This window comes from Manis javanica, chromosome 15, assembly GCF_040802235.1.
Source record: "Manis javanica isolate MJ-LG chromosome 15, MJ_LKY, whole genome shotgun sequence".
Taxonomy (NCBI): domain Eukaryota; kingdom Metazoa; phylum Chordata; class Mammalia; order Pholidota; family Manidae; genus Manis; species Manis javanica.
This window is the reverse complement of record NC_133170.1, coordinates 66,671,334-66,695,240: the sequence shown is the minus strand read 5'-3', so window position 1 is coordinate 66,695,240 and position 23,907 is coordinate 66,671,334. Positions and strand designations below refer to the sequence as shown.

Here is a 23,907-nt window from a genome sequence, read left to right as displayed (position 1 = left end):
ATGGGCATGGCTGGTTAAGAGGAAGGGTTAGCCTTGGAGGCAGTGGACAGGTACCTGTTGGTCAAATGTGAGGAATTTTAGGAAAAGGAACCCACATCTCAATTTTCAATTTTCTTTGAAGATTCAAGCCCAATAGAATTTCCTGTTTCCTGTCCTTGCCAAATGCTTGTCCCCATACCTTTGTGGTTTCTTCCATTTGGAATATGTCATCCACCCCACAACACCTCCCATACCTGAATGGTACCTTATCCTTTAGGGATGGCATCAAATACCACCTCCTCCATGAAGCCTTCCTGATTTCTACCCCATCCCCAAGTGGTCTCTACCTTCTTTGAAGAGCCAGTGCACACAGCATCTATAGTTTTCTTATAAAAACATATGGTATTATATTTCCTAAACATTTCTTATCTTCCCTCTTGGAGCAGGGACCACATCTGGTGCATCTGTCTTTCTTTCCAGTTTTCTGTTCAATACATATTTGTTGTGCATCTATTCTGTGCTAAGCTCTGTTCTCAGTGTTGGGAACTTAGCCATGAACAAGACAAATAAGGCTTCTGGTTTCATGTGGTTACAGTTCGGTATGGAAACAGATGATAAAGTAGCACATTAATGAACAGGACTCATGTGAGAATGTAAAAAGGGCCCTGAAGAAAGTAAACCTTGGCAAAGTGACAGTGACTGGCACCAGGTTCTCTTCTGAATGGGTGGTAGTGGGGAAAGAAGGCCTTTCTGAGAAGGTGACATCTGACCTGAACCCTGAATGACCAGGAGTCAACCATGGTAAGAGCCAAGGGGAATGGTTTCCCAGCTGCAGAAGCACCATGTACGAAGGTCCTGAGGTAGAAACAAGTGTGGTGTGTTTTGAGGAACCAACTGAAGGGCAGTGTGTACAAAGCTGGACGAGTATGAGGTGGCATGGTATGAGACGGGGTCTAGGACGGGAGCGGCACTGTCCACAGACTGTTCCACGATGATGCAAATATACCCTATCTGTGTTGTCCATTTTGTCAGTCATTAGCCACAAGTGCCAACTGAGCACTTGAAAAGTTGCGAGTGCAACTAAGGAACTGAACTTTAAATTTTAATTTAACTCATTTAATTTTAATTTAAATTATTATTTTAAATTTAATATTATTTTAATTTAATTTTATATTTTAATATTATTTTAATATTAATTTAAATTTAAATTTAAATAGCCACATGGCTACCAGCTACCATATCTGGACAGTGCAGCTCTATTATGTGCAAAGAGTTCATTGGTCATGGACTGAATTTTAGTATGAACGTTTTTCTCTTTCACCACAAAAATATTAATGTGTTTGATTTTGGGGAGCTGTCCCAGACCTTGCTGGTGCTATACCAAGGCAGTACCTAGTATGGTAATATTCCTTTTGAACAGCTGGGAAGTTCTCAATTATAAACTGCAGCTGGCCCCAAGAGTTTCAGAAAGGGACTGCGAGCTTGTAAGTACTTCAGGCCACTTACAAGATGATAAAGATGCAATCCTTGTCTTCCAGGAACTAACCATCCCCAAACTGCACGACCCCAGAAAGGAGGCAGCTTGGGAGCTCACAGACACGCACCTCTTATAGTATGCCAGCTCCTCCTGCAATAAAAACACCTTGGACTTGAGCTCGTTCCTTTCGTGCAGCACGTCCCGCAGCTCCTGCAGTGTGAATCGGGGGCGGTTGGGGTCCTTGAGATCCATGGCCACCTTCTCTGCCTCTGAGACACACTCCTCCTCTCCTGGCTCCGTCTGGAGGAGGCAAGATGCTGCTAATGAATTCCTGGCGGCCACCATCAGCACCCACTCCGCATCGTGCCAGAGCCTGAATTTCCCACCTTCCCAGGGCCTGAGCAGCTTGCTGAGGGCGCTATTTTAAGAACTTGCGGGCGGCCTCTGCTCACGTTCTGTGCAGTCAGCCGTCTCTCTGGAGATGAAAGCCAGCAGTCACCTGTTCATTGTTTGCCTTCTCAAAGCCAGACTTGCAGTCCTAGCGCCTCCCCACCTGACTCAGGGGTTTATTACAAGTAAGGGGAAGATGTGTCCAAGGAGAGGAAACAGTGTGCCCCAGTGCCACCACCCTCATCAGTCCACCTGCTTTCCCTTCCCCACATTGTCTCCTCATAGTCTTACCAAGACCCTTGTTAATTTGGCCAAAGTTTTTGGAATCAGAGCCTATGCATAATTCCCTACTGCTTTTTCATCTGACACTAAGTGATACACATTTTCCCGTTTGTTACTGGCCTTCTGGTCAAGCCCTTCCTTGCCAGGGGCTTGGGCACCTGCTCCCTGAGCTCAGTGGGTGCCCTGGCGGGGAGGAGGGGGAGAGGGACATCATATGCAGGGCGTTTCTCTTCAATGCAGGTCACCGGATGGATCTTAGCATGCCAAGTTACCTGTTACAGGCAGGACCCAAACCCTGTCCTCCCCCCTCGTCCCTAACAAGGAGCTGGTTTTTAAAATTATGATAAAATACACTTAACATGAAATTTGCCATTTTAAAATATACAATTCATTGACAATGGTGTACAGCCACCACCTCTGTCTAGTTCCAAAACATTTTCATCCCCCCAAAAGGAGACCCCGAATCCATTAGCACTCACTCCCCATTCCCACCACTCCCAGCCCAGGCAACCAATCTCTCTCCATCTCTACAGATTTGCCTTTTCTGGACATTTCAAATAAACGGAATTAAACAATGGTGGCCTTTCGTGTCTGGCTTCTCTCACTCAGCACAATGTCCCCAAGGTGCATCCATGTTGGAGTGTGTGTCAGGGCTTCATTCCTTTTATGGCTGAATCATACTCCACTTCTTGGAGAGACAACATTTTGTTTACCCTTTTATCCACTGATGGGCACCTGGGTTGTCTCTAGCCCCACCCTGAACGGGGCTGCCATGAACATGCATGCACACGGGCCTGTTTGAGCTCTGGATTTCAGTTCTGTTGGGTCTACACCATAGAGTGGGACTGGTCAGAGGGTCACTCTCAGTTTTAACTTTTTGAGGACCTGCCAAACTGTCTTCCACAGGGCCTGCCCCACTTTACATTCCTGCCAGCAGTGGGGGAGGGTTCTACCTTCTCCACATCCTCCCCAACACTTGGTTTTCTTTTCCATTTTTTTGATAGCAAGGAAGTTGTTTTGCAAGAGGCCTCCAACCCAGCCAGCCACAACTGCAGGTGGCCTGTGCTCTCCAGGCTACCAACATCTCATGACCGACTAGAAGAAGTGGACAAAAGCTCAAGACAACATGGGAAAGCTCTGGAAGGAGGGAAGGAAGGATTGAAATAGACCCTTACCCACCCCACCCCCAAGAAAACCGCACAGTGTTACAGGAAGAAAAGGGCCCAGCCGAGGCAAGTGACACAAGGCCAGGATGTTGAAGGACTCCAGAAGATGAGATGCTGCATGTCCTGGGGAAGACTGGATGGGCTGTTCTGGGACAGGACACTTGAAAGGAGACACCATCCGCCACGGCAGATCAGGGGACAGGAGAGACAGCAAGCAGGTGTGGGTGGGGAAGCGATCTGACCAGGAGTCAGCACAGAGCAGCAGGAAAACTGAAATCTGACAAATACAGCCCCCCAGGCCATCTGGACAAGGGAGGGGGGCCTCTTCCCACTCAGGAACTAGAGGAGGAAAGGTCTGGCAATGGACATCAGTAGTGCAGGGGAGTGGGGTATAACGGGGTGTTGAGGGATGATAGCATTATTTATTGTTTGGAGGTCCTGGATAAATTTCTATTCCTGTCCACTGGGTTTTTTTAGAGGTAAAATGGATATTATAGGGATTAGTGTGAGGAACAATGAGGTTTTACACTTTATAATTTGCTATTATGGGTTTACTGTTTTGAAAGGCTTTTTTATTTATAGGGTACTGATTTGGGGGAGAGGTTTTGAGATTTATTTGAAGTTTGATGGGAGATATATTGTGGATTCTGTTAATACTGGTTGAAGATTTTGTAATGAGGATAGCAGCTGATTTAATAGGAATAAAGGGTCAGTGTTCTTAGATTTAGCTATAGTGTTAGTAAGAGATGTGGAGGGGTTAGCTAAGTCCCCTGGTCGGTGACTTTGATCACTGGAAGGCACTCTCTGAGTCTGTGGACGCCGTGCCTTCAGAGGGGCACATCCTCAGGGTCTGGCTCCTTCTGCAGAGCCATATTCCTGGATGGGGTCCTCTACCCTGGAGACCACGTATAGCAGGCGCCTGGTATACAGCAGGCACTCACTAATGCTAGTTCCCTTCTCTTCTCCTGCCCTTGTTAACCATGTTAATCACCCCCAAAGGCTGTGAGCACCCAAGACCCACAGGGCTTCCTCAGAACCTGAGGTCTTTTCCTCTGGAGAAGGGATGGCTCTTCTGTTGGGGGAGTGAAGTGATCCTCTCAACTTCGGGGGTTTTCAGACAGCTTTGCAAAAAGTCCTGACTTCCAGGACGATGGCCTGAAAGTTGAGAGGGGAAGCTTGCGGCTCCAGCTTTTCCGGAGGCCACCAGGCAGGGCAACAGCACCTTGGAGAGCCCAGGACCACCCATCCAGACTGAGAGAGACTACAGAGGCTCTTCCCACACCGCAGTGGGCCCAACCGGCACCGCCTGCTAGGCTTACTCCACTAGGGGCAGGAGGTGGCTTGGGTTATCCACGACTGTCTGCTGGTCCCTGGAGGCACTTTGGGCACAGCTTGAAGGAGATGCTCTGAGGCCCTAGCTACTCCCCAGGGAGGTCCAAGAGACTAGTTGGACCTGTCCAGAGAGGCCTTATGGAGGAAACATCCTCTCAGGACCTGCAATGCTGAGGACTGGCCTCCAGGGCCTGCATCCTGCTGCCTGGGCACAGCCAGACCACTCCCTGTGCTCCTGTGACCCCTGACCCAGCCTAGGGTGACAACTGTGCTCAGGTCATCCTGTATCTCCAGGCCTACCATGCACCAATTCAGCCCAGAAACCCACTTGACATGCTATAGCCACCAGGCCCCTGTCTGCCTTCCCTGTGCAGACAGGGAAGAAACCATTCTTACTAAGAGATCAGAACTTGTAAGGCAGACATTGAGTAGATAACTAGTAACTCTACAGTTTTCTTTCTGATTTTATATAAAGCCCTTCAGACAAGAATCCCACCTAATTTTCTTAAGAGTTTTTACATCTTTGGAAGGCAGGAAAATCTTCTGTTAACAAGTGAGGGGCTAGATAAACTAGAAAACATGCTGAGTGAAGAAGCCAGTCAGGATCACATGTTCTAGGATTCCACTGACATGAAACTCCAGGACAGGCAAATGCACAGAGACAGAAAGCAGACTGGTGGTGGCCAGCGGCTGGGGGAGACAGAATTGCAGGGGACACTGCTGAGTATGGGGTTTCTTTCTGGGGTAACAGAAATGTTCTAAATAATGGTGATGACTGTACTGTATAGTGAATATGCTAAAAACCACTGAACAGTACACTTTAAATGTCTGAATTATAATGTACACAAATTCTATCTCAATAAACATGGTATAAAAATATGTAAGAAGCCATGGATGGAGCTAGAGGGTATTATGCTCAATGAAATAAGCCAGGCAGAGAAAGACAAGTACCAGATGAACTCACTCATCTGTGGAGTATAAGAACAAAGAAAAAACTGAAGGAACAAAACAGCAGCAGAAACCTAAGTGTCCATCAGTAGATGAATGGATAAAGAAGATGTGGTACATATACACAATGGAATATTATTCAGCCATAAGAAGAAAATAAATCCTACCATTTGCAACAACATGGATGGAGCTAGAGGGTATTATGCTCAGTGAAATAAGCCAGGCAGAGAAAGATAAATACCAAATGATTTCACTCATATGTGGAGTATAAGAACAAAGAAAAACTGAAGGAACAAAACAGCAGCAGAATCACAGAACCCAGGAATTGACTAACAGCTACCAAAGGAAAAGGAACTGGGGAGGATGGGTGGGAAGGGAGGGATAAGGGCAGGGAAAAAGAAAGGGGGCCTTACGATTAGCATGTATAATGTGGGGGGGCATGGGGAGGGCTGTGCAACACAGAGAAGACAAGTAGTGATTCTACAGCATCTTACTACGCTGATGGACAGTGACTGTAATGGGGTTTGTAGGGGGGACTTGGTGAAGGGGGGAGTCTAGTAACCATAATGTTCTTCATGTAATTGTAGATTAATAATAAAATGAAAAAAAAAACATACAAATGTTTGAAGATACGTAATCACATTACCTGAAGAGGAGTACTTTTGGAAAATGTGCATTGATCTATTTATAATGGGTATGTGTGGGTCAAGATGAGAGGATCATAGAGATGGATGGTGCAGAATGATTTCATTTTCTAAATATATATTTTTAGGGTTTAATATTTTGATAGTAGGTAAGTTTGTTGAAACACTTAAAATATCTAATAACCAAATGAGAAAAAAGTTCATGTGTATTTACCAGTTTATGAAAGTGTTTATATGATACTGTTTTATAAAATTACAAAATTTTAACTCTTGAAAAAAAAAAAAAACAGCAGCAGACCCACAGAACCCAAGAATGGACTAGCAGTTGCCAAAGGGAAAGGGACTGGGCGGGTGGTGGGTGGGAAGGGAGGGATAAGGGGAATAAGGGGCATACGATTAGCACACATATTGTAGTAGGGGGGCACAGGGAAGGCAGTATAGCCCAGAGAAGACCAGTAGTGACTCTATAGCATCTTACTATGCTGATGGACAGTGACTGTAATGGGGTATGTGGTGGGGACTTGATAATGCAGGGAATCTAGTAACCACCATGTTGTTCATATAGTTGTATATTAATGATACCAAAAAAAAAATATGTAAGAAGCCTTGTCTCCTGGAGACCACACTGAAATGACAGTGATACAGCTCAGAAACGATCATTCATATACATAATCAAGGAGGAAAATCAGAAGAACCAAGGCAATGATGAGAACTGATTCCTCTCCAGCTCTGGACCCCTCCATGGCTCCTGTGTCCCCTCACCAATCCTGCACCAGGACTAGCCCATTACCTGAGCCACACCCTGCTTGTTCTCCAGTCTGGCTCATGCTGTTCCTCCTGCCTGGAATGGCCTGCCCCACATTCTACCCTGGACATCCTACACAACCCACAGGACCCGCTCCAACACCCTAAAGGCCTGCATCGCCCTCGCCTCTCAACTCGGGATTCACTGTGCCCTCCTCTGGCCCTGTGGCCCTCTACCCCAGCCACACTAACTACTGGATCTGCTGTATAAAGTCAAGTTCATCCCCCTCATTTGTCAGATAGGAATCTGACCACTAAAGAGATGGAGGGGCCCCCAGTCACACTGCAGCAGGTGCTGAGGCCACCACAATGTGAGGCTTCTTGTGTGAATGCCAAGCATTCTGAACTCTATCTAGCTCTGAGGGTCAAAGTCAAACCCAGCAAAGACACCCTGAGTTTGGGCACAGACGCTGTAAAGAAGCTCAGAGGTTAGTCATAACTACCACCCAATTTTACTCTCCCATTTCTGTTCTGCCCCCTTGGTGCCAAAAAGGGAAACTGAAACTAACAGGCAGCAGGGCCAAGGGCGTGTGAAATGTCCTGTCCTCATCGCTGAAGAGATCTGGAACAGGGCTTGGAGTCTTGTGGCTGGGGTGATGGCCTCTGGACCCAGGTTTGGACCAGGGGAGACAGGCCTGAGCTCTCAGAAGCCCAGGAGGTTGGCAGGAGGCTGGGGCAGGAGGGGATGCCAACCCCAAGCTTCACCTAGTGGCTGTCTTTGGCATCTGCCTCCTCCTCTTCATCCCACTGCTAAAGATTTGGTCCAGCCCTCATTTCTCTTGCCTTAATTACTGCCAAGGGCTCCTCACAGCCCTGTCTGCCATCAGCTCCTTCCCTGTTCAAACTGTCCTCCATAAACTCATAAAGCTGATCCTGTCACTCCCCTGCCCAAACTCTGCAGAGGGATCCACATCCCTCACTGCTCAGAGTTTTGTGCAAACTCTGTGTAAACTCTGGCATATAGACAACAGCTGTGCCCCAAGTTCTAGGCCTTCAGAAAACCTAGAAGTACCTGGCCTGAATTCGCAGAATACCTAATGACTGGTCTGGGACTTGAGCCCACCTGACGGTAAGCTCCTCTGTCTCACCTCCCTCACCATAACCCAGGAGGCTAGCACGGTGCCTACAAGCCTGAAGCTATCAATAAGTATTTGTTGGAAGGAAGAGCAAGCCCTGAGCTTTACTCTAGCAGCTCTCTATACTTTTCTGAGACAGCATATGGACCTTCTTAGTGTTATTACACTGACATCCAGCTGAAGAACAGCTCTTCCATCAAAATCCATGCCACACCCATCAGGATTAATTGCCCTATCTCTGTGTTCCTGACACACTCCAGGGGCACATCTATATGGCCATACCTCTGCTGCCGCATGTCACAGCCCTGGGCCTACCCAGATTTAGCTGCAGCTGTGGTGCAGTTCCATCCAGGTGGACAGGGTCCCAGCATAAGCACACATTGGCTGTCTTTCCATTTTTGCCCCGGTAGCTGCCCAGGAGTCAGTATGATAGCATGCCCAGAGGGCTAGCCTTAGCTAATGGGGGCAGTTGCTTGTGGATAAATGTTCCAAGCCTTTCTCTTCCAAAAAAGATGGTTCTGGGAGGTTTTCTATGTGCTTCTCAGAGGTCCCAGATGACTGAGCTCAGAATGTGACCTCAAAGACACATCTCAAATTCACTTTTCCTCCTTTCCAGTCTTTTTCCTCTGATCTTTGGGATCACCTGCCCATTTTACTTTTCTCAGGCTCTGCTTTTAGGGAAGTGGACACAATCTCTCAGCACTATGACAATTGCCTCCTGCCTTAACTGTGGCTGCTGGTTCTAAATCTCTCTCTTGCACTGGGCTGTGAGCTCCTTGAACCCCCATAGCACCCAGTACAGTATTCTCAGATAAAAGACCCAACCCTACTCTATGGCTTACCTGGTCTGCAGGCCTGGCCCCTCCCTATCTCTCAGCCTCACTCAGGCCCTCTCCCTCCCCCTCACACTGCAAACCAGCTACCCTTGTCTCTTTATACTTCCTCAACTGTACTGCAATTTTTTCTGCACAGGGCCTTTGCACATACTATTCCCCCTGCCTGGAACTCACTCCCACTTCACCTAATTTACTGTCATTCATTCTCTCCATCACCTCCTTTGGGAAGCCTTTTTGATCCCCTCAAGCCATCTTGGTCAAAACAAAAAAAGCTAACACTTTAAATGAAATAATTCATTTAATTCTCATAACAACCTGGGGCTAAATATGGTCATTATTATTATTCCCATGTAGAGATGAGAAAACTCAGGCACAGAGAGGCCAAGTAAATTCATCCAAGGCCCTGGAGGTAGTTAAGTACTAGGCTCGATCTAAACCAAAACTGGTTCTAGGGTTCATGCTAAGTTCCTCCATCAGGTTCCTCTTCCCTTAAATGTAAGGGGAGAACGAGGTAGCCTTGCCCACCCTGAGCTAGCCTGCAGACTTACCCCGCAAAAGGCAGTAGGGCTTCCCACTCACCTCAGGCTCCTCCTGCCCATTCTGGCTGAGTTCACCCTGCAGCCTCTCTCGCAGCTTTCCCAGCTCCGCCCGCAGGCTGCCCATCTCCTGCTCCTTGGTTTGCAGGTCTGCCTCTAGTTCCACCTTCTGCTCAATCAGGGCCTTCCCCTGGGCCTCCACCACTGTGACACGGTGCCGGAGGTCATGGTTGATCTTCATCAGCCGTACCTGCTGCTGCTGCAGCTGGGAACACAAGGTGGTCGTATGGGGCCACTGCATAGCAGCTCAGGCCACACACTGCACAAGGGCAAACTGTCTACAGGGGAGCCATTCCTACTGCAGACATCTTGATTTGTCTGAAATCTGTTCATATTATCATAATCTGTTGATGCTAGAGATGGGCAATTTGTATGTTTACTCTGATAATTTTATGACAGATGGAAAATAAGTGTCTTGTTAGTGTAGTATGATAACATCCCAACAGATGGAAATAACATTCCTTGAGAAAAGGGCGTCTAATTCAGGCAGACACTGTAGGGCTCCTGCAGCAGCCTGGGCACACCAGCCTGCTCAGAGGGGAGCAAAGCAGGTACACGAAAGGAAGCCTCAGGGTCAAAGCAAAGGCGGACTGGGCCTCGGGACCTCCTCTGCACCACGTTTCACCTGCTTCTCCAGGAAAGACTCAGCTGCTGTCTCAGGGCTCGGCCTCCCAACTGTGGGCAGGTCCCCATCCCTGGGAGCCCTTGGCATGAGAGGAAGGGGAGACAGGGAACCTCCTGAGGGCAGGCAGAATCCAGTTTCTCGCTGGCACCTCTGGCTGGGAGAGTGGGCATGGGGGTGGGCTCATGCAAGGTTACTTACAGCCTCAACATCCTCACTCTTCAGCCCGAGCTCCCTGTCCTTGGCGCGGATCTCATCACGTTGCTTGTCCACCACCTCCTTCAACTTCTTCATCACTTGCCGCTCACGCTCTGACATGCCTGGGGGGCAGCACGTGCGACCAGCTGGTGAGTCCCCCTCCTTCCCTGTTTGACCCATCCAGCAGCTTCCAACTGAGATGGAACTACCCCCTGTGTTCCCCCATCTCTGGTCTCACCCCACCCAGTGCCTGCTTCTGGTCCCGCTTGCTCCAAGCCCATCCTGCCTTGGGACATTTGCCATTGTGATTCCCTCCCATCCCATCCCTGGGTGGCTGCCCTCATTTTCAGGCCTCAGCTCCCACATCATCTCCTCACAGAGGCCTTTCCTTCCCTAACACCCTAGAGTAGCGCCCCTCTCTGTCCATTACCTTCACAGCACTCTTTACAATTACTAAGTGTCTTGTTCACCCTTTCGACCAGCAGAAGACGACACCGCACAGTGATTCAGAGTGTAGGCTCTGGGGCTCAAACAGTGGCTCTCCCATATATTAGCTGTGTGGCTTCAGGCTAGCTACTCTGTGCCTGGGTTTCCCCATACAGCTGTTGTGAGGACTGATTTGATTAATGAGCACGAAGCACGGGAGATGATGCCTGGCATACAGCTGAAGGGATGTTGTCTGTTACTTAACTCATGCATTGTCTGTTCCCTCTGCCCTTCACACCCCAGTATCCTGTCAACCCCAGGAGGCCAGGCTTTTCCTGAATTCTTTGCTGGTATGTCCCCTGGGCTGGCACAGTGCCTGGCATACAGTAGGTGCTTGCTAAATGATCTGGTGCATTAATGAACTCTGAGGATGGGAGTTGTATTAGTTTCATGAGGCTGCTGTAACAAATGCCACAAATTTTGGTAGCTTAAAACAGCAGAATTTAATTTTCTCATAGTTCCCAAAGATGGAAGTTCAAAATCAGTCCAAAATCAAGATGTTGCAAGGGAGAGTTTGTTCCTTGTCTCTTCCAGCTTCTGGTGATGGCTGGCATTCCTTGGCTTGTGGCCGTATCACTCCAGTCTCTGCTCTATGGTCACATGGCCTTCTCCTCTTCTGTGTTGAATCTCTCTCTGCCTCCCTCTTACAAGGACACTTTGATTACATTTAGGGTCTATTTGATAATCAATGATAACCTCCCCATCTCAAGATCTTGATCTATAAAGATTTTACCATATAAGGTAACATCCACAGGTTCCAGGATTAGGACCTAATATTTTGGGGGATCATTATTTACCTCCACAGGCATTGGGCCTGACAGCTAATCCTTGTTCCCCAGGTAGCCTATGCTGGGAGTGGCAGTGGTCCAGCTCAGCCACACACTAAGAAGAAACCTCCCCCATGTCCCTTCCCCCAGAACTCAGGGGACACATGGCCAGATACCAGGCCCTGAGAAGAGAAACTATGTGTGCATGGTAGGGCTGAAATTAAGGGTAGGCAGAATCTATGAAAAACCCACAAAAGCCTTCCCTGTTTGCTCTCTGAGCACCTGTCCAGTAGCATCAACAGTAGAGCTCTTTTAATCCTTGCGGTGGTGTGGGAAGGGTTGGGGTGGGGGAGCACAAGTCCACCCTGGAAAAATCAGGTGGGAAGAACAGCTAAGTGGGGGGTGGGGGGGCGTGAATCTGGAGGAAGGAACCTGGATCTGTAGTAGCCTAGCTACATCATTCACCTTTATGGACACCAGTGGCTGTGAGTCTGAGAGACTGGAAAACAAAATGGTGGAGAGCTTGGGGTCTGAAGCTAGATTCCTGGCTCTGCCCCTTACCTGCTGTTGACCTTGGGCATGTTTTCTCCCTTGCAAATGAGGATCCTGTGGAGTCCCCCCACCTGGGATGGGGTGATCTTGTGAGGTTGCCAGGGTTAGTCTATGTGAGGCCCTCAAGACAGGCCTGGCACAGAGTAAGTGTCTTTAAGTGTTAGCTGTCATTTTATCCATAAAATGGAAATTCCAGTCCTCCCTGCTCCAAAGGTTGCTGCTAAGATCTAGAGTAGTTACAAAAGTGCTTTGAAAAATCAAAAGGTTAAATGTTTTTAATAGATTCACAGACATTGTGAAAAGCTGGAAGAGTTCTGAGCAGTCATTGAGTCACCCAGCAATTCAGGATCCTGGAATCAAGATTTAAAGACACATTCAGGCAGACACAAGCAGAAGCAAGTCCAAAGTCAGCCACACGAGCTATGTTTGCAGTGGCGCAAAAATAGCAACGATCGGAATACCGACCAGTAAAGAAACAGCTAAAGAAACAAGGGCCTTCCACACAGTAGGACACTCGGTAGCTGATTAAAAGCTTGAGATACACTGTTAAGTCAAACAGGCAAGTGACAAAGTCACAGCAGGGCTATTTACAATAGACAAGAAGTAGAAAGAGCCCAGATGTTCATCCAGGAATAAATGGATAAACAAATTACGGTCTGTCCATAACGATGGCATACTAACTGCCCATGAAAAGGAAGGAAGCACTGACCTATGCTACAATGTGATTAACCTTGTGAACATTACGCAAGGGACAGAAGCCAGACACAAAAGGCCACATATTGTTATGACTCCACTTACATGAAATGTCCCATTGGAGACTAGCAGATGCCTGAGTCTGAGTTGGAGTGAGCAGGGACAGGGGAATAACTGCTATGGGCACAGGGTCTCTTTTGGGGGTAGTGAAAATGCTTTGGAACTAAAAAGAGGTGGTGGCTGCATAACGTTGGAAATAAATTATGTACTAAATGCCACTGAACTCGTACCCTCTAAAACTGTTAATCCGATGTTATTTCATAAATTTTATGTCAATTTTTTAAAAAAGGGCAACTCAAACAATAAACACATTATTTTAATTCATGTACAAAAAAAACCCCAAAAAGGCTAATGACATTCCAAACAGCACAATCCTTTTTATTTAACAACAAAATACATAGTTGCTGCTAGTGTCAGCATTGTAGCAGCTTTTGCTTATAAAAAACAAAATACACAGGGAATATGTGTGTAAATGCCTAGAAAGGGATGGTTTTGTCTCTGGCAAGTGCAGTGACAATGAGGTAAAGGGAATTTCCATGTTTTCTTGAGCTTTGTTTCTGTCTTTTACAATATACATGTTAGGGTGTTTTTAAGAGACCGAAACAGGAATTACCACCCAGAAACTCATACTGTCCGCACCTCTTAATCTATATGAGAAAAGTCTGAGCCACTTGTCCCAAAATCTCACTGCTAGTTAGTGGCCATTTGGGAGCTGCAATCCAGGTCTCAGCACCCCAGACCAGGTGTCACCAGAATGGGGTGAGGATGAGGGAGGATGACGATGACAGCTAGCATTTATGGAGTGCCTGCTGGGCTAAGTGCTTATAGGGGACAAAGCTGGTGCTCAGATGCCCTGGGGTCCATGTGTCCACCCCCATCCCTCTTCAATGTGTTTTTGCTATTGACCAGGCACCTGGGGCCACATGAAACTGCAGCCCCCTTGCCTAAGGACAGGAAACTCTGAGGTACAGCTCACACTTTGGCAAGATCAAAGATCATGCCCTTGCTGGGCTCCCCTTCCCCTGTCCTACTTCCTCCTCCCCCAGTAGCCCCCTGGGGGGGGGTGTGCTCCCTTCATAAGTCACCTGCATAGGAATCCTTGTCTCAGGGTCTCCTTCTGGAAGAATCTGATCTAAATGGTATTTAGCTCATTTTATCCTCAGAATACCTACCTTATGAACTAGGTCTCCTGTTGTCCCCATTTTGCGGTCGAAGAAACTGAGGTAAACAATAGCTAGTTAATTTATGCAAGGCTGCAGGGCTCGTCTGGCTAGTGCAGGGCACAATGCAAACTCAGGCAGTCTAGCCAAAGCCCACACTCTTGCAACCATTGTCTACTGTCTCTCCCAGGCTAGTCATCACGTCATCAGCAAGTGTACTGCAGCGAAGTATCCTGCAAACATCATGTTCACCTGGAACCTCAGAGTGTGACCTTATTTGAAAATAGGGTCTTTGCAGATACAATTTGTTAAGATGAGTCATGCTGGAGGAGGGTGGGCCCTGAATCCAAAGACTGGTGTCCCTACAGGAGAAAGGAACCCACTCTGTACAGTGGGCTCCTTTACCCCGCAGCCTCTAACATATCACCTTCTATTTTGGGGGCAGTGTTATTCCAGGCTGCCCATCAGAAAATGGCTATGTGGTCAGTTTTCCCCCCTCTCCTGGTGACTGAGTTGTCTGTTCAGAGCCCACAAATTTTTTCCAGGCCTTTGAGCGTGGCTCCACATCCCATCTTCTTGTCCAATGGCTGTGATAACCTGTAATTCGTTTCCACATGTGCTAACAAGTAGTTTCTATCACTGCCCTTCAGCTGTCGAGTTTCTGAGAATGGGGCAGGTAAGTGCTTTTTAATCTGGAGACTTCTGGGAGGGACGGGAGAAAGAAGACCACAGGCAGCACCAAGCCTGGCATTAACAGCTAGGAAGGCAACACTGTCCCATGCAGGGCTGGCCCCTTGGAGCGGACTCCCCACCGCACTCAGCCACCTTGCCTCCCACACCAGAATCAGACAACTACACCTCAATTCCTCAGTTTGCCTGAGGCCTCACCCCACCACCCAAAGCAATGCCTGGCACACGGTGTAACCCTCTGCCCCATGCCTGCTCCTCTCACATACGGAAGAAATGCTTTTGTCCATGTGTTCCCATGGTTTCCCAAGCAAAATAAAAATAACCATGAAAGGCACACCTGACATCTGCCCTGTCTCTCCACTCAGGTGTGGGCTGCAGCCAAGCCGAGAACCCAAGCTTCCCAGAGCTAACCCTTGTGGAGCCAGACCCACGAGAGATACCAGTGAGGTGCATCGCCGGTGGCGCCCAGAGGGCTGTTTCATGATAAGCCAGCAGGGGGCAGCGTGCACACACACGCAACCAGTGTAAGGGAGGACCGAGGCGTCCCGGTCCATGGCTGGGCCCTTCATGGACGTGGGGAAGGGCAGGCAGAAGTATAATAGTGTACTGGCTTTACTAGTCCACTGATCATATTCTAGATTTTTACTGTTATTTTTTCTGCTTTCGACTATCCATTACTAAGAAAGACATGTAAAACTCCCACTATGATTGTGGATGCATTTCTTTTCATTTCTGTCCACTTTTAAAATTATTATACTTAAAGTGTACAATTTGGTGGTTTTTTAATATATTCACAAGTTGTACAACCATAACTACACTTTCATCACCCTCCAAAAAAAAAACCTTAATTAGCAATCAGTCCCCCTAAGTTCCCTCTAGCCTCTTATGCCTATAGATTTGCCTATTCTGGTCATATTTCTGTTCACTTTTGCTTTATATATTTTGAGGCTAAATTATTTAGTGTATACAAATTGGAAATCATTGTATCTTCCTAGCAGGCTGAATTTTCTATCATTGTAAAGGGACCTTTCTGATCTGTTTTAATGCTGCTGCCTATTCTGTCTTACATTCATACAGCTATACCAGCTTTCTTTGGGTTAGTGTTTACATGGTATACCTTTTCCCAGCCTTTTATTTTCGACCTTTATAGGAGATGCCTTTTATAAGCAACACGTAGCTGGATTTTTTAATCCTGCCTGACAATCTTTGACTTTTTTAGAACTTTTAGTCCATTTACATTTAATACAACCTCTGGCACAACCAGGTTAAATCTCCCATCCAATAGTCTACCTCTTTGGTACTTTCTGTTTGTGACACTTGGTCTGTTTTTTTCTCTTGTTTCTTGCCCTCATTGAAGGGACAGAGTGTGTAGCATTATGCCACTCTAATAAGAAACATATATATTTGTTTTTTTACCCTAGTTCTTGACCCAGAGTTCCCAAAACTCTTTACATTTCCTGCATGTTAGGGGTGAGAGAAGTGTCTTATCCTTCATTACAAGCCCCATTCAACTGTATCTGAGTTTATGTTAATAGGGTGATTCTTAGTAGCCCCTAGATAGCTTCAGGATGGGGGCTGGTTGCTTGAGGAACCAACCACATGATTAGAGGGCTGGAAGTTTCATCCCTACCCCCTGACCTCCGGGGAGAGGAGAGGAGCTGGGATTAATTACTAGTTAATCACCAATGGCCAATGATTTAATCATTTAAGCATTCATGCCAAGGTAACAGAACCTCCATCAATCCCTAAACAGGGTTCAAGAGCTTCTGGATTGGTGAATACATCCATATGCACAGAGGTGGTACACTCCAAATCCACTGGGACAGAAATTCTTGCACTTGGGATCTTTCCAGACTCCACCCTGTGTACCTCTTCATCTGTATACTTTATTATAGCCTTAGTAGCGTTTATAAATTGGTAACAGCAAGTAAAGCATTTCTATGAATTTTATGAGTCATTCTAGCAAATTATTGAACCTGAGAGGAGTTATGGGAACCTCTGACTTTGTAGCCAAGTTGGACATAAATGTGGGCATCCTAGGGACCTGATACTTGTTGTAACAGTAGCTGACACTAAGTGTATGTTCCAGGTACTACACTAAGCAGTCTACATCTGATGTGGGGCAGTCCTTAACCTGTGGGATCTGATGCTAACTCCCAGAGGTTATGTCAGAATTGAATTATATTACAGGACATAAAAGCTGGTGTCTAAAGAATTGGAAAATTGGTTGGTGTAGAGAAAAAAAAACCCAAAACCCACATCTGGTGTCAGAAGTGTTGTAAGTAAAAAAATAGTTTTCATTTAGCCAAGCTCTTTCATACCTGCCCCTTCTGGTATTGCAGAAGGGAGAGTCGGGCCCTAGCATATGCTTCTCTGCCTCCAACCTGGCAGTCTAGAGAGCCAGGACAGAGCAAGCACTCCAGGCATAAATGGGTTTACAAACAGTGCCCTCTGGACACTGGAATATCACAGTGGCCTAATCCATGGGCTGGGCACAATTCCTATGTCCTCCTTGGCCTGAACCACATGTCTCTGCTGGCCCCAGATCAAGGGGTCCCAGAGAGATACAAGCCTTCCTTCAGGGGCTGATTTAAACAGACCTGAGGTTCAAGTCCTAACTCTGCCACCAACTTGCTGTGTAACCTTGGGACAATCACTGTCCCTCTCTCAGCCTCAGTTTTTCTCATCTGTTTAATGAATAGGTTGGACAGATAACAACTTATTGTAACAGTAGCTGACACTAAATGTATGTTCCAGGTACTACACTAAGCAGTCTACATGTATTAATTCGTTTAATCCTCACAACAACCTTATAAGGGAAATCCAGTTATTTCTCCCATTTTTACTTGTGGAGCAAGTTAGGCCCACAAAGGTCAGGTGATTTGATCAAGGTCACTTAGCAAGTAAGTAGTGGGTTAGGACTCACACCTCAGTAGTCTGGCTCTGGAGCGCTTATAACCACTAAGACTTTTGTTTCCACTGCACGAATTATGTCTCAACAAAGGAAACCCAATGAAAGTACCTAGAACAAAATTTCCTTTTTTTTCTTGGTTCCTACAGTCCTTATCAGTGTACTACCTTTGTCTCATGATGTAATCACAAGTGCTGACCTTCATGCAAGTTCATCTCCCATCCATCAGACCTAAAGAGGGGGCTTGTATGGGGACCCAAGGAGTTATCTGGACTAAATTGGGTCTGAGGTTCCTTGGGGCAAACTGCAAAAGGCAGCTTCTGACTGGGAAGAAAACTGCAGGGGAGAACAGAGATGATGCAGCCCACAAGGACTCAGACCAAGCCCCACTGTCTGTCTTTGCTTCTCCAGCACAGGGTCTGGAGTGAAGGTTCCAGATAAGTGTTTGCAGGATAAATGTCGGTTGAGCAACTCCAGTGCCAATCAGATCTGGGTTACTCTCTTGGGTTGTGCATTGTTAAACATGTGTCTATGACAGAAGTCTCAAATCTCTTCCCAGAAGAGGGAACAAATCCCTTCTCAGAATAATCACACACAGAATAAAATCTAAACCTTGACCTCTAAGGGGCTATGTCATCGACCCCTGCTAACACCTCTTACCTCATCATTAGCCAGCTTCAGCCACTATTAGCTTCTGTTATACTGGCCTTCTTGGTTTTCCGTAAACACTCATGCCCCAGGACCTTTGCATTTGCTTCCCTCCCAAGATTTTGGCATGGCTCACTCCATGAATTAACTAGGCCTCATCTTGGCAGGAGGCCTTCCCTGATCACCATATCTTAAGAAGCCCCCATCAAATCACCTCTATCACCCCTACGTGTTTTAGATCTTCCCTGTATGGGTCACCATCTATTTGTTTATATATTTATCACACAGTTCCTCCACACTAGGACATAAGCCTCATGAAGGCAAAAGCTTTGTCTTATTCAATGTGATTTGCCAGGAACTAGAAAAGAGCCTAGGAAATCAAGGAATCTACAGCAATGTGTTGAATGAAGCTTGTAGTCCCAGCGTCTGTAAGTCAGGCTACAGTTTTCTCAGGCAGAGTGATAGAACAATATGAGACAAGAGGCTTTGGAAATTAAGAAGCACCATCGCTCAGGGACCATGACCATTTCTGTTCCTGGCAATGTGGGTGACGTCCATGGGAAGAGCCTCCTCCTGACCTCCCATGCTGACTCCTGCCCTCTTACCTTCGTGCTTCTGGAACTCCTCCTCGGAGAAGCTGACGTCCTTGTGGGAGAGGTTGGTCATGAGCTGCTTGTTCTCCTCCTGCAGCTGTGCGATCTGGGAGAGAAGGTCCTGTGCTTCCCCTCGCCACACGTCCTCCACCAGCTCCAGCTCCTGCCAAGGGGATGCTCTGGTGAGGGCTTACAGCCTGCCCAGGACAGCAGCCTCACCTCCTGACCCTGGGAAGCAGCTTGGGGTTGCCAGGGCTTTCAGTCGTCCCCTTCTCCATGAGAACCAGGCAGCTGGCAGGCAAGCAGACAAGGCCACCACTAGCCCACGTGGCAACTTTGCAACAAATAGTAGGCATCCTTCTTCTGGGCAAGGTCTGCATTCATGCTATTGGGACCTGGCCAGGCAAGACCTGCATCAAGGACAACCACAGAGCTGGAATTGCCCTTTTAACTCTCAAGACAGGAAAGAGAGCAGATGAGTAGCCCCAGGCTAAGGGGACCCTAACATTTCCAACCTCTCTGGGAAGGTCACATCCCTGACCTTCGGACAGACCCTCAGTCAGGGCAAACTTCTCTCCAAGGGAGAGAGAGGCTGCAAATATCCTGAAGAAGCCACTTGGTCTCAGAGTTCCTTGTATGTCTGATACAGGCATCACTTAGGCAACTTATTTTACAACTCTGAGCCTCAGTTTCCCTCAGTTTGGGGGCCAGCACATAAAGGCTCACAGGGTTGATGTGAAATAAACAAAATCAGTCTATTAAAATTATTTTGTGGATGACTGTAAACAAAGTAACAAATAATAACAAGTGTTGACAAGGATATGAAGAAATTGGAACCCCCGGGCATTGCTGATGAGTGTGTAAAATGGTGCAGCCACTGCAGATAAGTCTAGCATTTCCACTTAAAGAGTTACCACATGACCCAGCAAGTCCACTCTAGAGTCTGCCCAAGAGAAATGAAAACACACGTCCACACAAAGTCATGGATGTGAATGTTCACAGTAGCATTATTCAGAATAGCCAAAAGGTAGAAACAACCAAAATGTCCATCAACTGAGGAATGGGTGAATAAAATGTGGTCTACCCAGACAAAAGGAATGAGGTACTGACACATAGCTACCCCATGGATGAGCCTTGATAACGCTGTGCTTAGTGAAAGCAATCAGTCACAAAAGGCCACATGTTGTATGTCCATTAATGTGAAATATCCAGAATAGGTAAATCCATAAAGACAGAAGACTGGTGATTGTCTAGGGCTGGAGGTTGTAAGGGCAAATGAGGAATGACTGTTAATGGGTGTGAGTTTTCTTTTCAGAGTAATGAAAATGTTCTAAATTTGAATTTGGTGATAACAGCAAAGCTCTCTGAACAGACTAAAAACCATTGAATTTTATGTTTTAAATGGGTACATTGTATGGTATGTGAATTATATTCAATAAAGCTGTTGCCAAAAGTAAAAGGTATTTTTGCGAAGCCATAAACCAAAGACAGAATTATTGCTATTGCCTGTACAGAATTCTCATTTAAAGCATGGATACTGGGGCCTGGAGAACAGTGTTTAAATCCTGTTTCCCCCAGTTGCCCCGATCACCGTATCTTAAGAAGTCCCCACCAAATCACCTCTATCACCCCTACCCATTTTAGATCTTCCCTGTATGGGTCACCATCTATTTGTTTATATATTTATCATCCAGCTCCTCCACCCTAGGACATAAGCCTCATGAAGGCAAAAGCTTTGTCTTATTCAATGTGTATTGACAAGAACTAGAAAAGAGCCTAGGAAATCAAGGAATCTACAGCAATGTGTTGAATGAACCTTGTAGTCTCAGCGTCTGTAAATCAGGCTACAGTTTTCTCAGGCAGAGTGATAGAATAATATGAGACAAGAGGCTTTGGAAATTAAGAAGCATCATCGCTCAGGGACCATGACCATTTCTGTTCCTGGCAATGTGGGTGACGTCCATGGGAAGAGCCTCCTCCTGACCTCCCGTGCTGACTCCTGCCCTCTTACCTTCATGCTTCTGGAACTCCTCCTCGGAGAAGCTGACGTCCTTGTGGGAGAGGTTGGTCATGAGCTGCTTGTTCTCCTCCTGCAGCTGTGCGATCTGGAAGAGAAGGTCCTGTGCTTCCCCTCGCCACACGTCCTCCACCAGCTCCAGCTCCTGCCACAAGGACGTCAGCTTCTCCGAGGAGGAGTTCCAGAAGCACGAAGGTAAGAGGGCAGGAGTCAGCATGGGAGGTCAGGAGGAGGCTCTTCCCGTGGATGTCACCCACATTGCCAGGAACAGAAGTTATCCAACCTTTGGGTGCCTTGGAAATGAGGAAAACAGTGTAACATCTACCTCTGAGTGTTGTTGTGAGGATTCAATGGTTAACATAGATAAATGTTTGGAATAGTGCCCAGCACCCAGAAAGGGCTAACAATGTGTCTGCTGATTTCTGTTCCTCCTATGGTACTGCACAAGCCGGCCTCCGTGCATCTTCCAAATAAGTTCCTAAATCCCACCTCCTTTGTCAAGAAGCCTGCTGCACTGGGGAAATGAGAGATAACAAATATTCACACAGCTGTTTCAAGGTCACCAGGGGAGGTGAAGGGCAGGGCCAGAGGGCAAAAGTCGTGGGATGATGGAGTGGGCACGAGACCTTCCCACATGCAGGTGTGGGCTGGAAGCAGTCTGGCTCTCCCCACCCTTGTCCTCCCTGCTCCCACCTGGCACAGGCTGAACACACAGAGGGCCTCAGCAGGTATCGGCCAAGTGTAACTGGATGGGGCAGGCAGAACAATGGTCCCCAAAGACATCCACATCCTAATGCCTAGAACCTGATCGTACATGACCTCCAATGGCAAAGATACTTGGCAGGTGTGATTGAGTGAAGAATCCTGAGACAGGGAGATTCTCCTGGATAATCTGGGTGAGCCCAATGTCATTGCAAGGGTCCTTGTAAGTGAAAAAGGGAGGCAGGAGAATTAAAGTTAGAGACTATGTGGCAACAGAAGCAGAGGTCAGAGTTAGAGATTTGAAGATGCTACACCGCTGGCTTTGAAGATGGAAAATGGAACCACAAGACAAGACATGCACGTGGCCTCCAGAAACTGGAAAAGGCAAGGAATTGGCTTCTTTAGGGCCTTCAGAACGAATGGGGCCCTTCAAACACCTTGATTTTAACCCAGTGAGACCCATTTCTGACTTCTGGACTCCAGACCTAAGGCTTCCAACCTTACCCATATTGATATTATCCATAAATGTCCTATCATCCAGTATGATAATAAATTTGCAATGATATGTTACAGCAGCAAGAGGAGACAAATTCAGACTCTAACCCTCAGTTGTTGTTTTTTTTCTCAATCAACTAAACCTGATGCTGGGAGAGCTAGTTCTTGCTTCTGAGCTGAGCATGGAGAATTTAATCTTGCCACAGAGATGCCAGCTGAAAAGGCTCTTCCATAAAGTCATTCCCGATGATCACCTACTTTGCCATCTCTCAGAAGTAACAGTCTTCAAACTCCTTACGTTGGCCTACAGGGCCCAGCATAATCAGACCCTGGCGCCTCCCAGACATCATCTCCCTCTTTATTCCTTACTGGCTCTGCTATAGCCACACTGGCGCTTTCTGTGTTTCTTCAACACACCAAGCTCCTTCCTACCTCAGGGCCTCTGCACTTGTTGCAGGTTCTGCCTAGAATGCCCTGCCCTAGACCTCTCTGCTGGCACCTGCATTTCATTCAAATCTCAGCACCAATGTCGCCTCCTCAGGGAAGTCTTCCTGTCTTCTGACTGGCCTATATATTAGACCCCCACCCTGGCCAGTCCCTTTCTCATCTCCCTGTTTTATTTTCTTGAGGGCAGTTATTACAGGCTGAATTTTTTTTAAAACTATGTCCTCACACCAGAATTGCACAGCCCCACAGAGTAGCCAAAGGCCACATATGGCTGCTGAACACTTGAAAAGGGGCTGGTCTGAACTGAAACATGCATTGAGTGTTAAGTAAGCACCAGATTTCAAAGCTATAGTAGGAAAAAAAGAATGCAAAATACCTCATTAATAACTTTTTTGTTAACTATGTGTAGTGATGGATAGTAACTAAACTATCAGTTCACAATATACACCACATCATTATGTTCTATATACATAACACTAATATGTTTGTTCTATGTCAATTATATCCTAATAAAAATAATTTTTTACATTCATTACATGTTGAAATAATATTTTGGATACACTGGGTTTGATAAGATATGTTATTAAGATCACCCTTTCCAGGAAAGGGACTGGGGAGAATGGGAGGGAAGGGAGGGATAAGGATGGGGAAAAAGAAAGGGGGTATTACGATTAGCATGTATAATGTAGGGGTGGCATGGGGAAGGCTGTGCAACACAGAGAAGACAAGTAGTGATTCTACATCTTACTATGCTGATGGACAGTGACTGTAATGGGGTATGTGGGGGGGACTTGATGAAGGGGGGACCTAGTAAACATAATGTTCTTCATGTAATTGTAGATTAATGAAAACAAAAACAAAAAAAAAGATCACCCTTTCCTTTATTTAATGTGACAAGCCACGTATATTTCTATGGAACAGCACTACACTAGAAAGTCAGGTATGTGAGGGCTAAGACCTCATCTGTTATGGTCACCACTGTTTCCCCAGTGCCCAGAACCGTGCTTGGCACATAGCAGGTGCTCAATAAATGTATCTGTTGGGTGAATAAATGAGGACTATCTGCTATTTACATTATATGCAACTATATCTGCTCAGCTACCACTTTCTAAAGCCTATTTGTTTGTTTTTCCTGCTTTCCCAGTTACCCATGAACCACCTGAGATGAAGACCCAGCCTTCCTTTTCTTTGTATTGCCCAGGTTGCCTACTAGGGCACCTTGCATGCTGTGGCCTGTCAACAGGGTTGCAGACTGAGTAAGCAGGTAGAACATGAAAAGACTATGGCCTGGGTCTGCTTGATGAGCAGATCTAACTGTGTTCAGGGGTGGGGTCTG

General features: G+C 46.7%; 1 protein-coding gene across 4 annotated transcripts in view; it reads right to left on the bottom strand.

Moving 5' to 3' along the window:
- RILPL1 (Rab interacting lysosomal protein like 1) overlaps positions 1-23,907 on the bottom strand; it is a 35,089-nt gene that overhangs the window by 8,686 nt on the left and 2,496 nt on the right. For all 4 annotated transcript variants that reach the window (XM_037014151.2, XM_017667778.3, XM_017667780.3 and 1 more), the window contains exons 2-5: positions 18,923-19,073; positions 10,354-10,472; positions 9,514-9,735; positions 1,584-1,756 (exon numbers count right to left, since the gene is read on the bottom strand). In XM_037014151.2, coding sequence (XP_036870046.2) covers positions 1,584-1,756; positions 9,514-9,735; positions 10,354-10,472; positions 18,923-19,073 — 665 coding nt within the window. The remainder of the gene's footprint in view (positions 1-1,583; positions 1,757-9,513; positions 9,736-10,353; positions 10,473-18,922; positions 19,074-23,907) is intronic.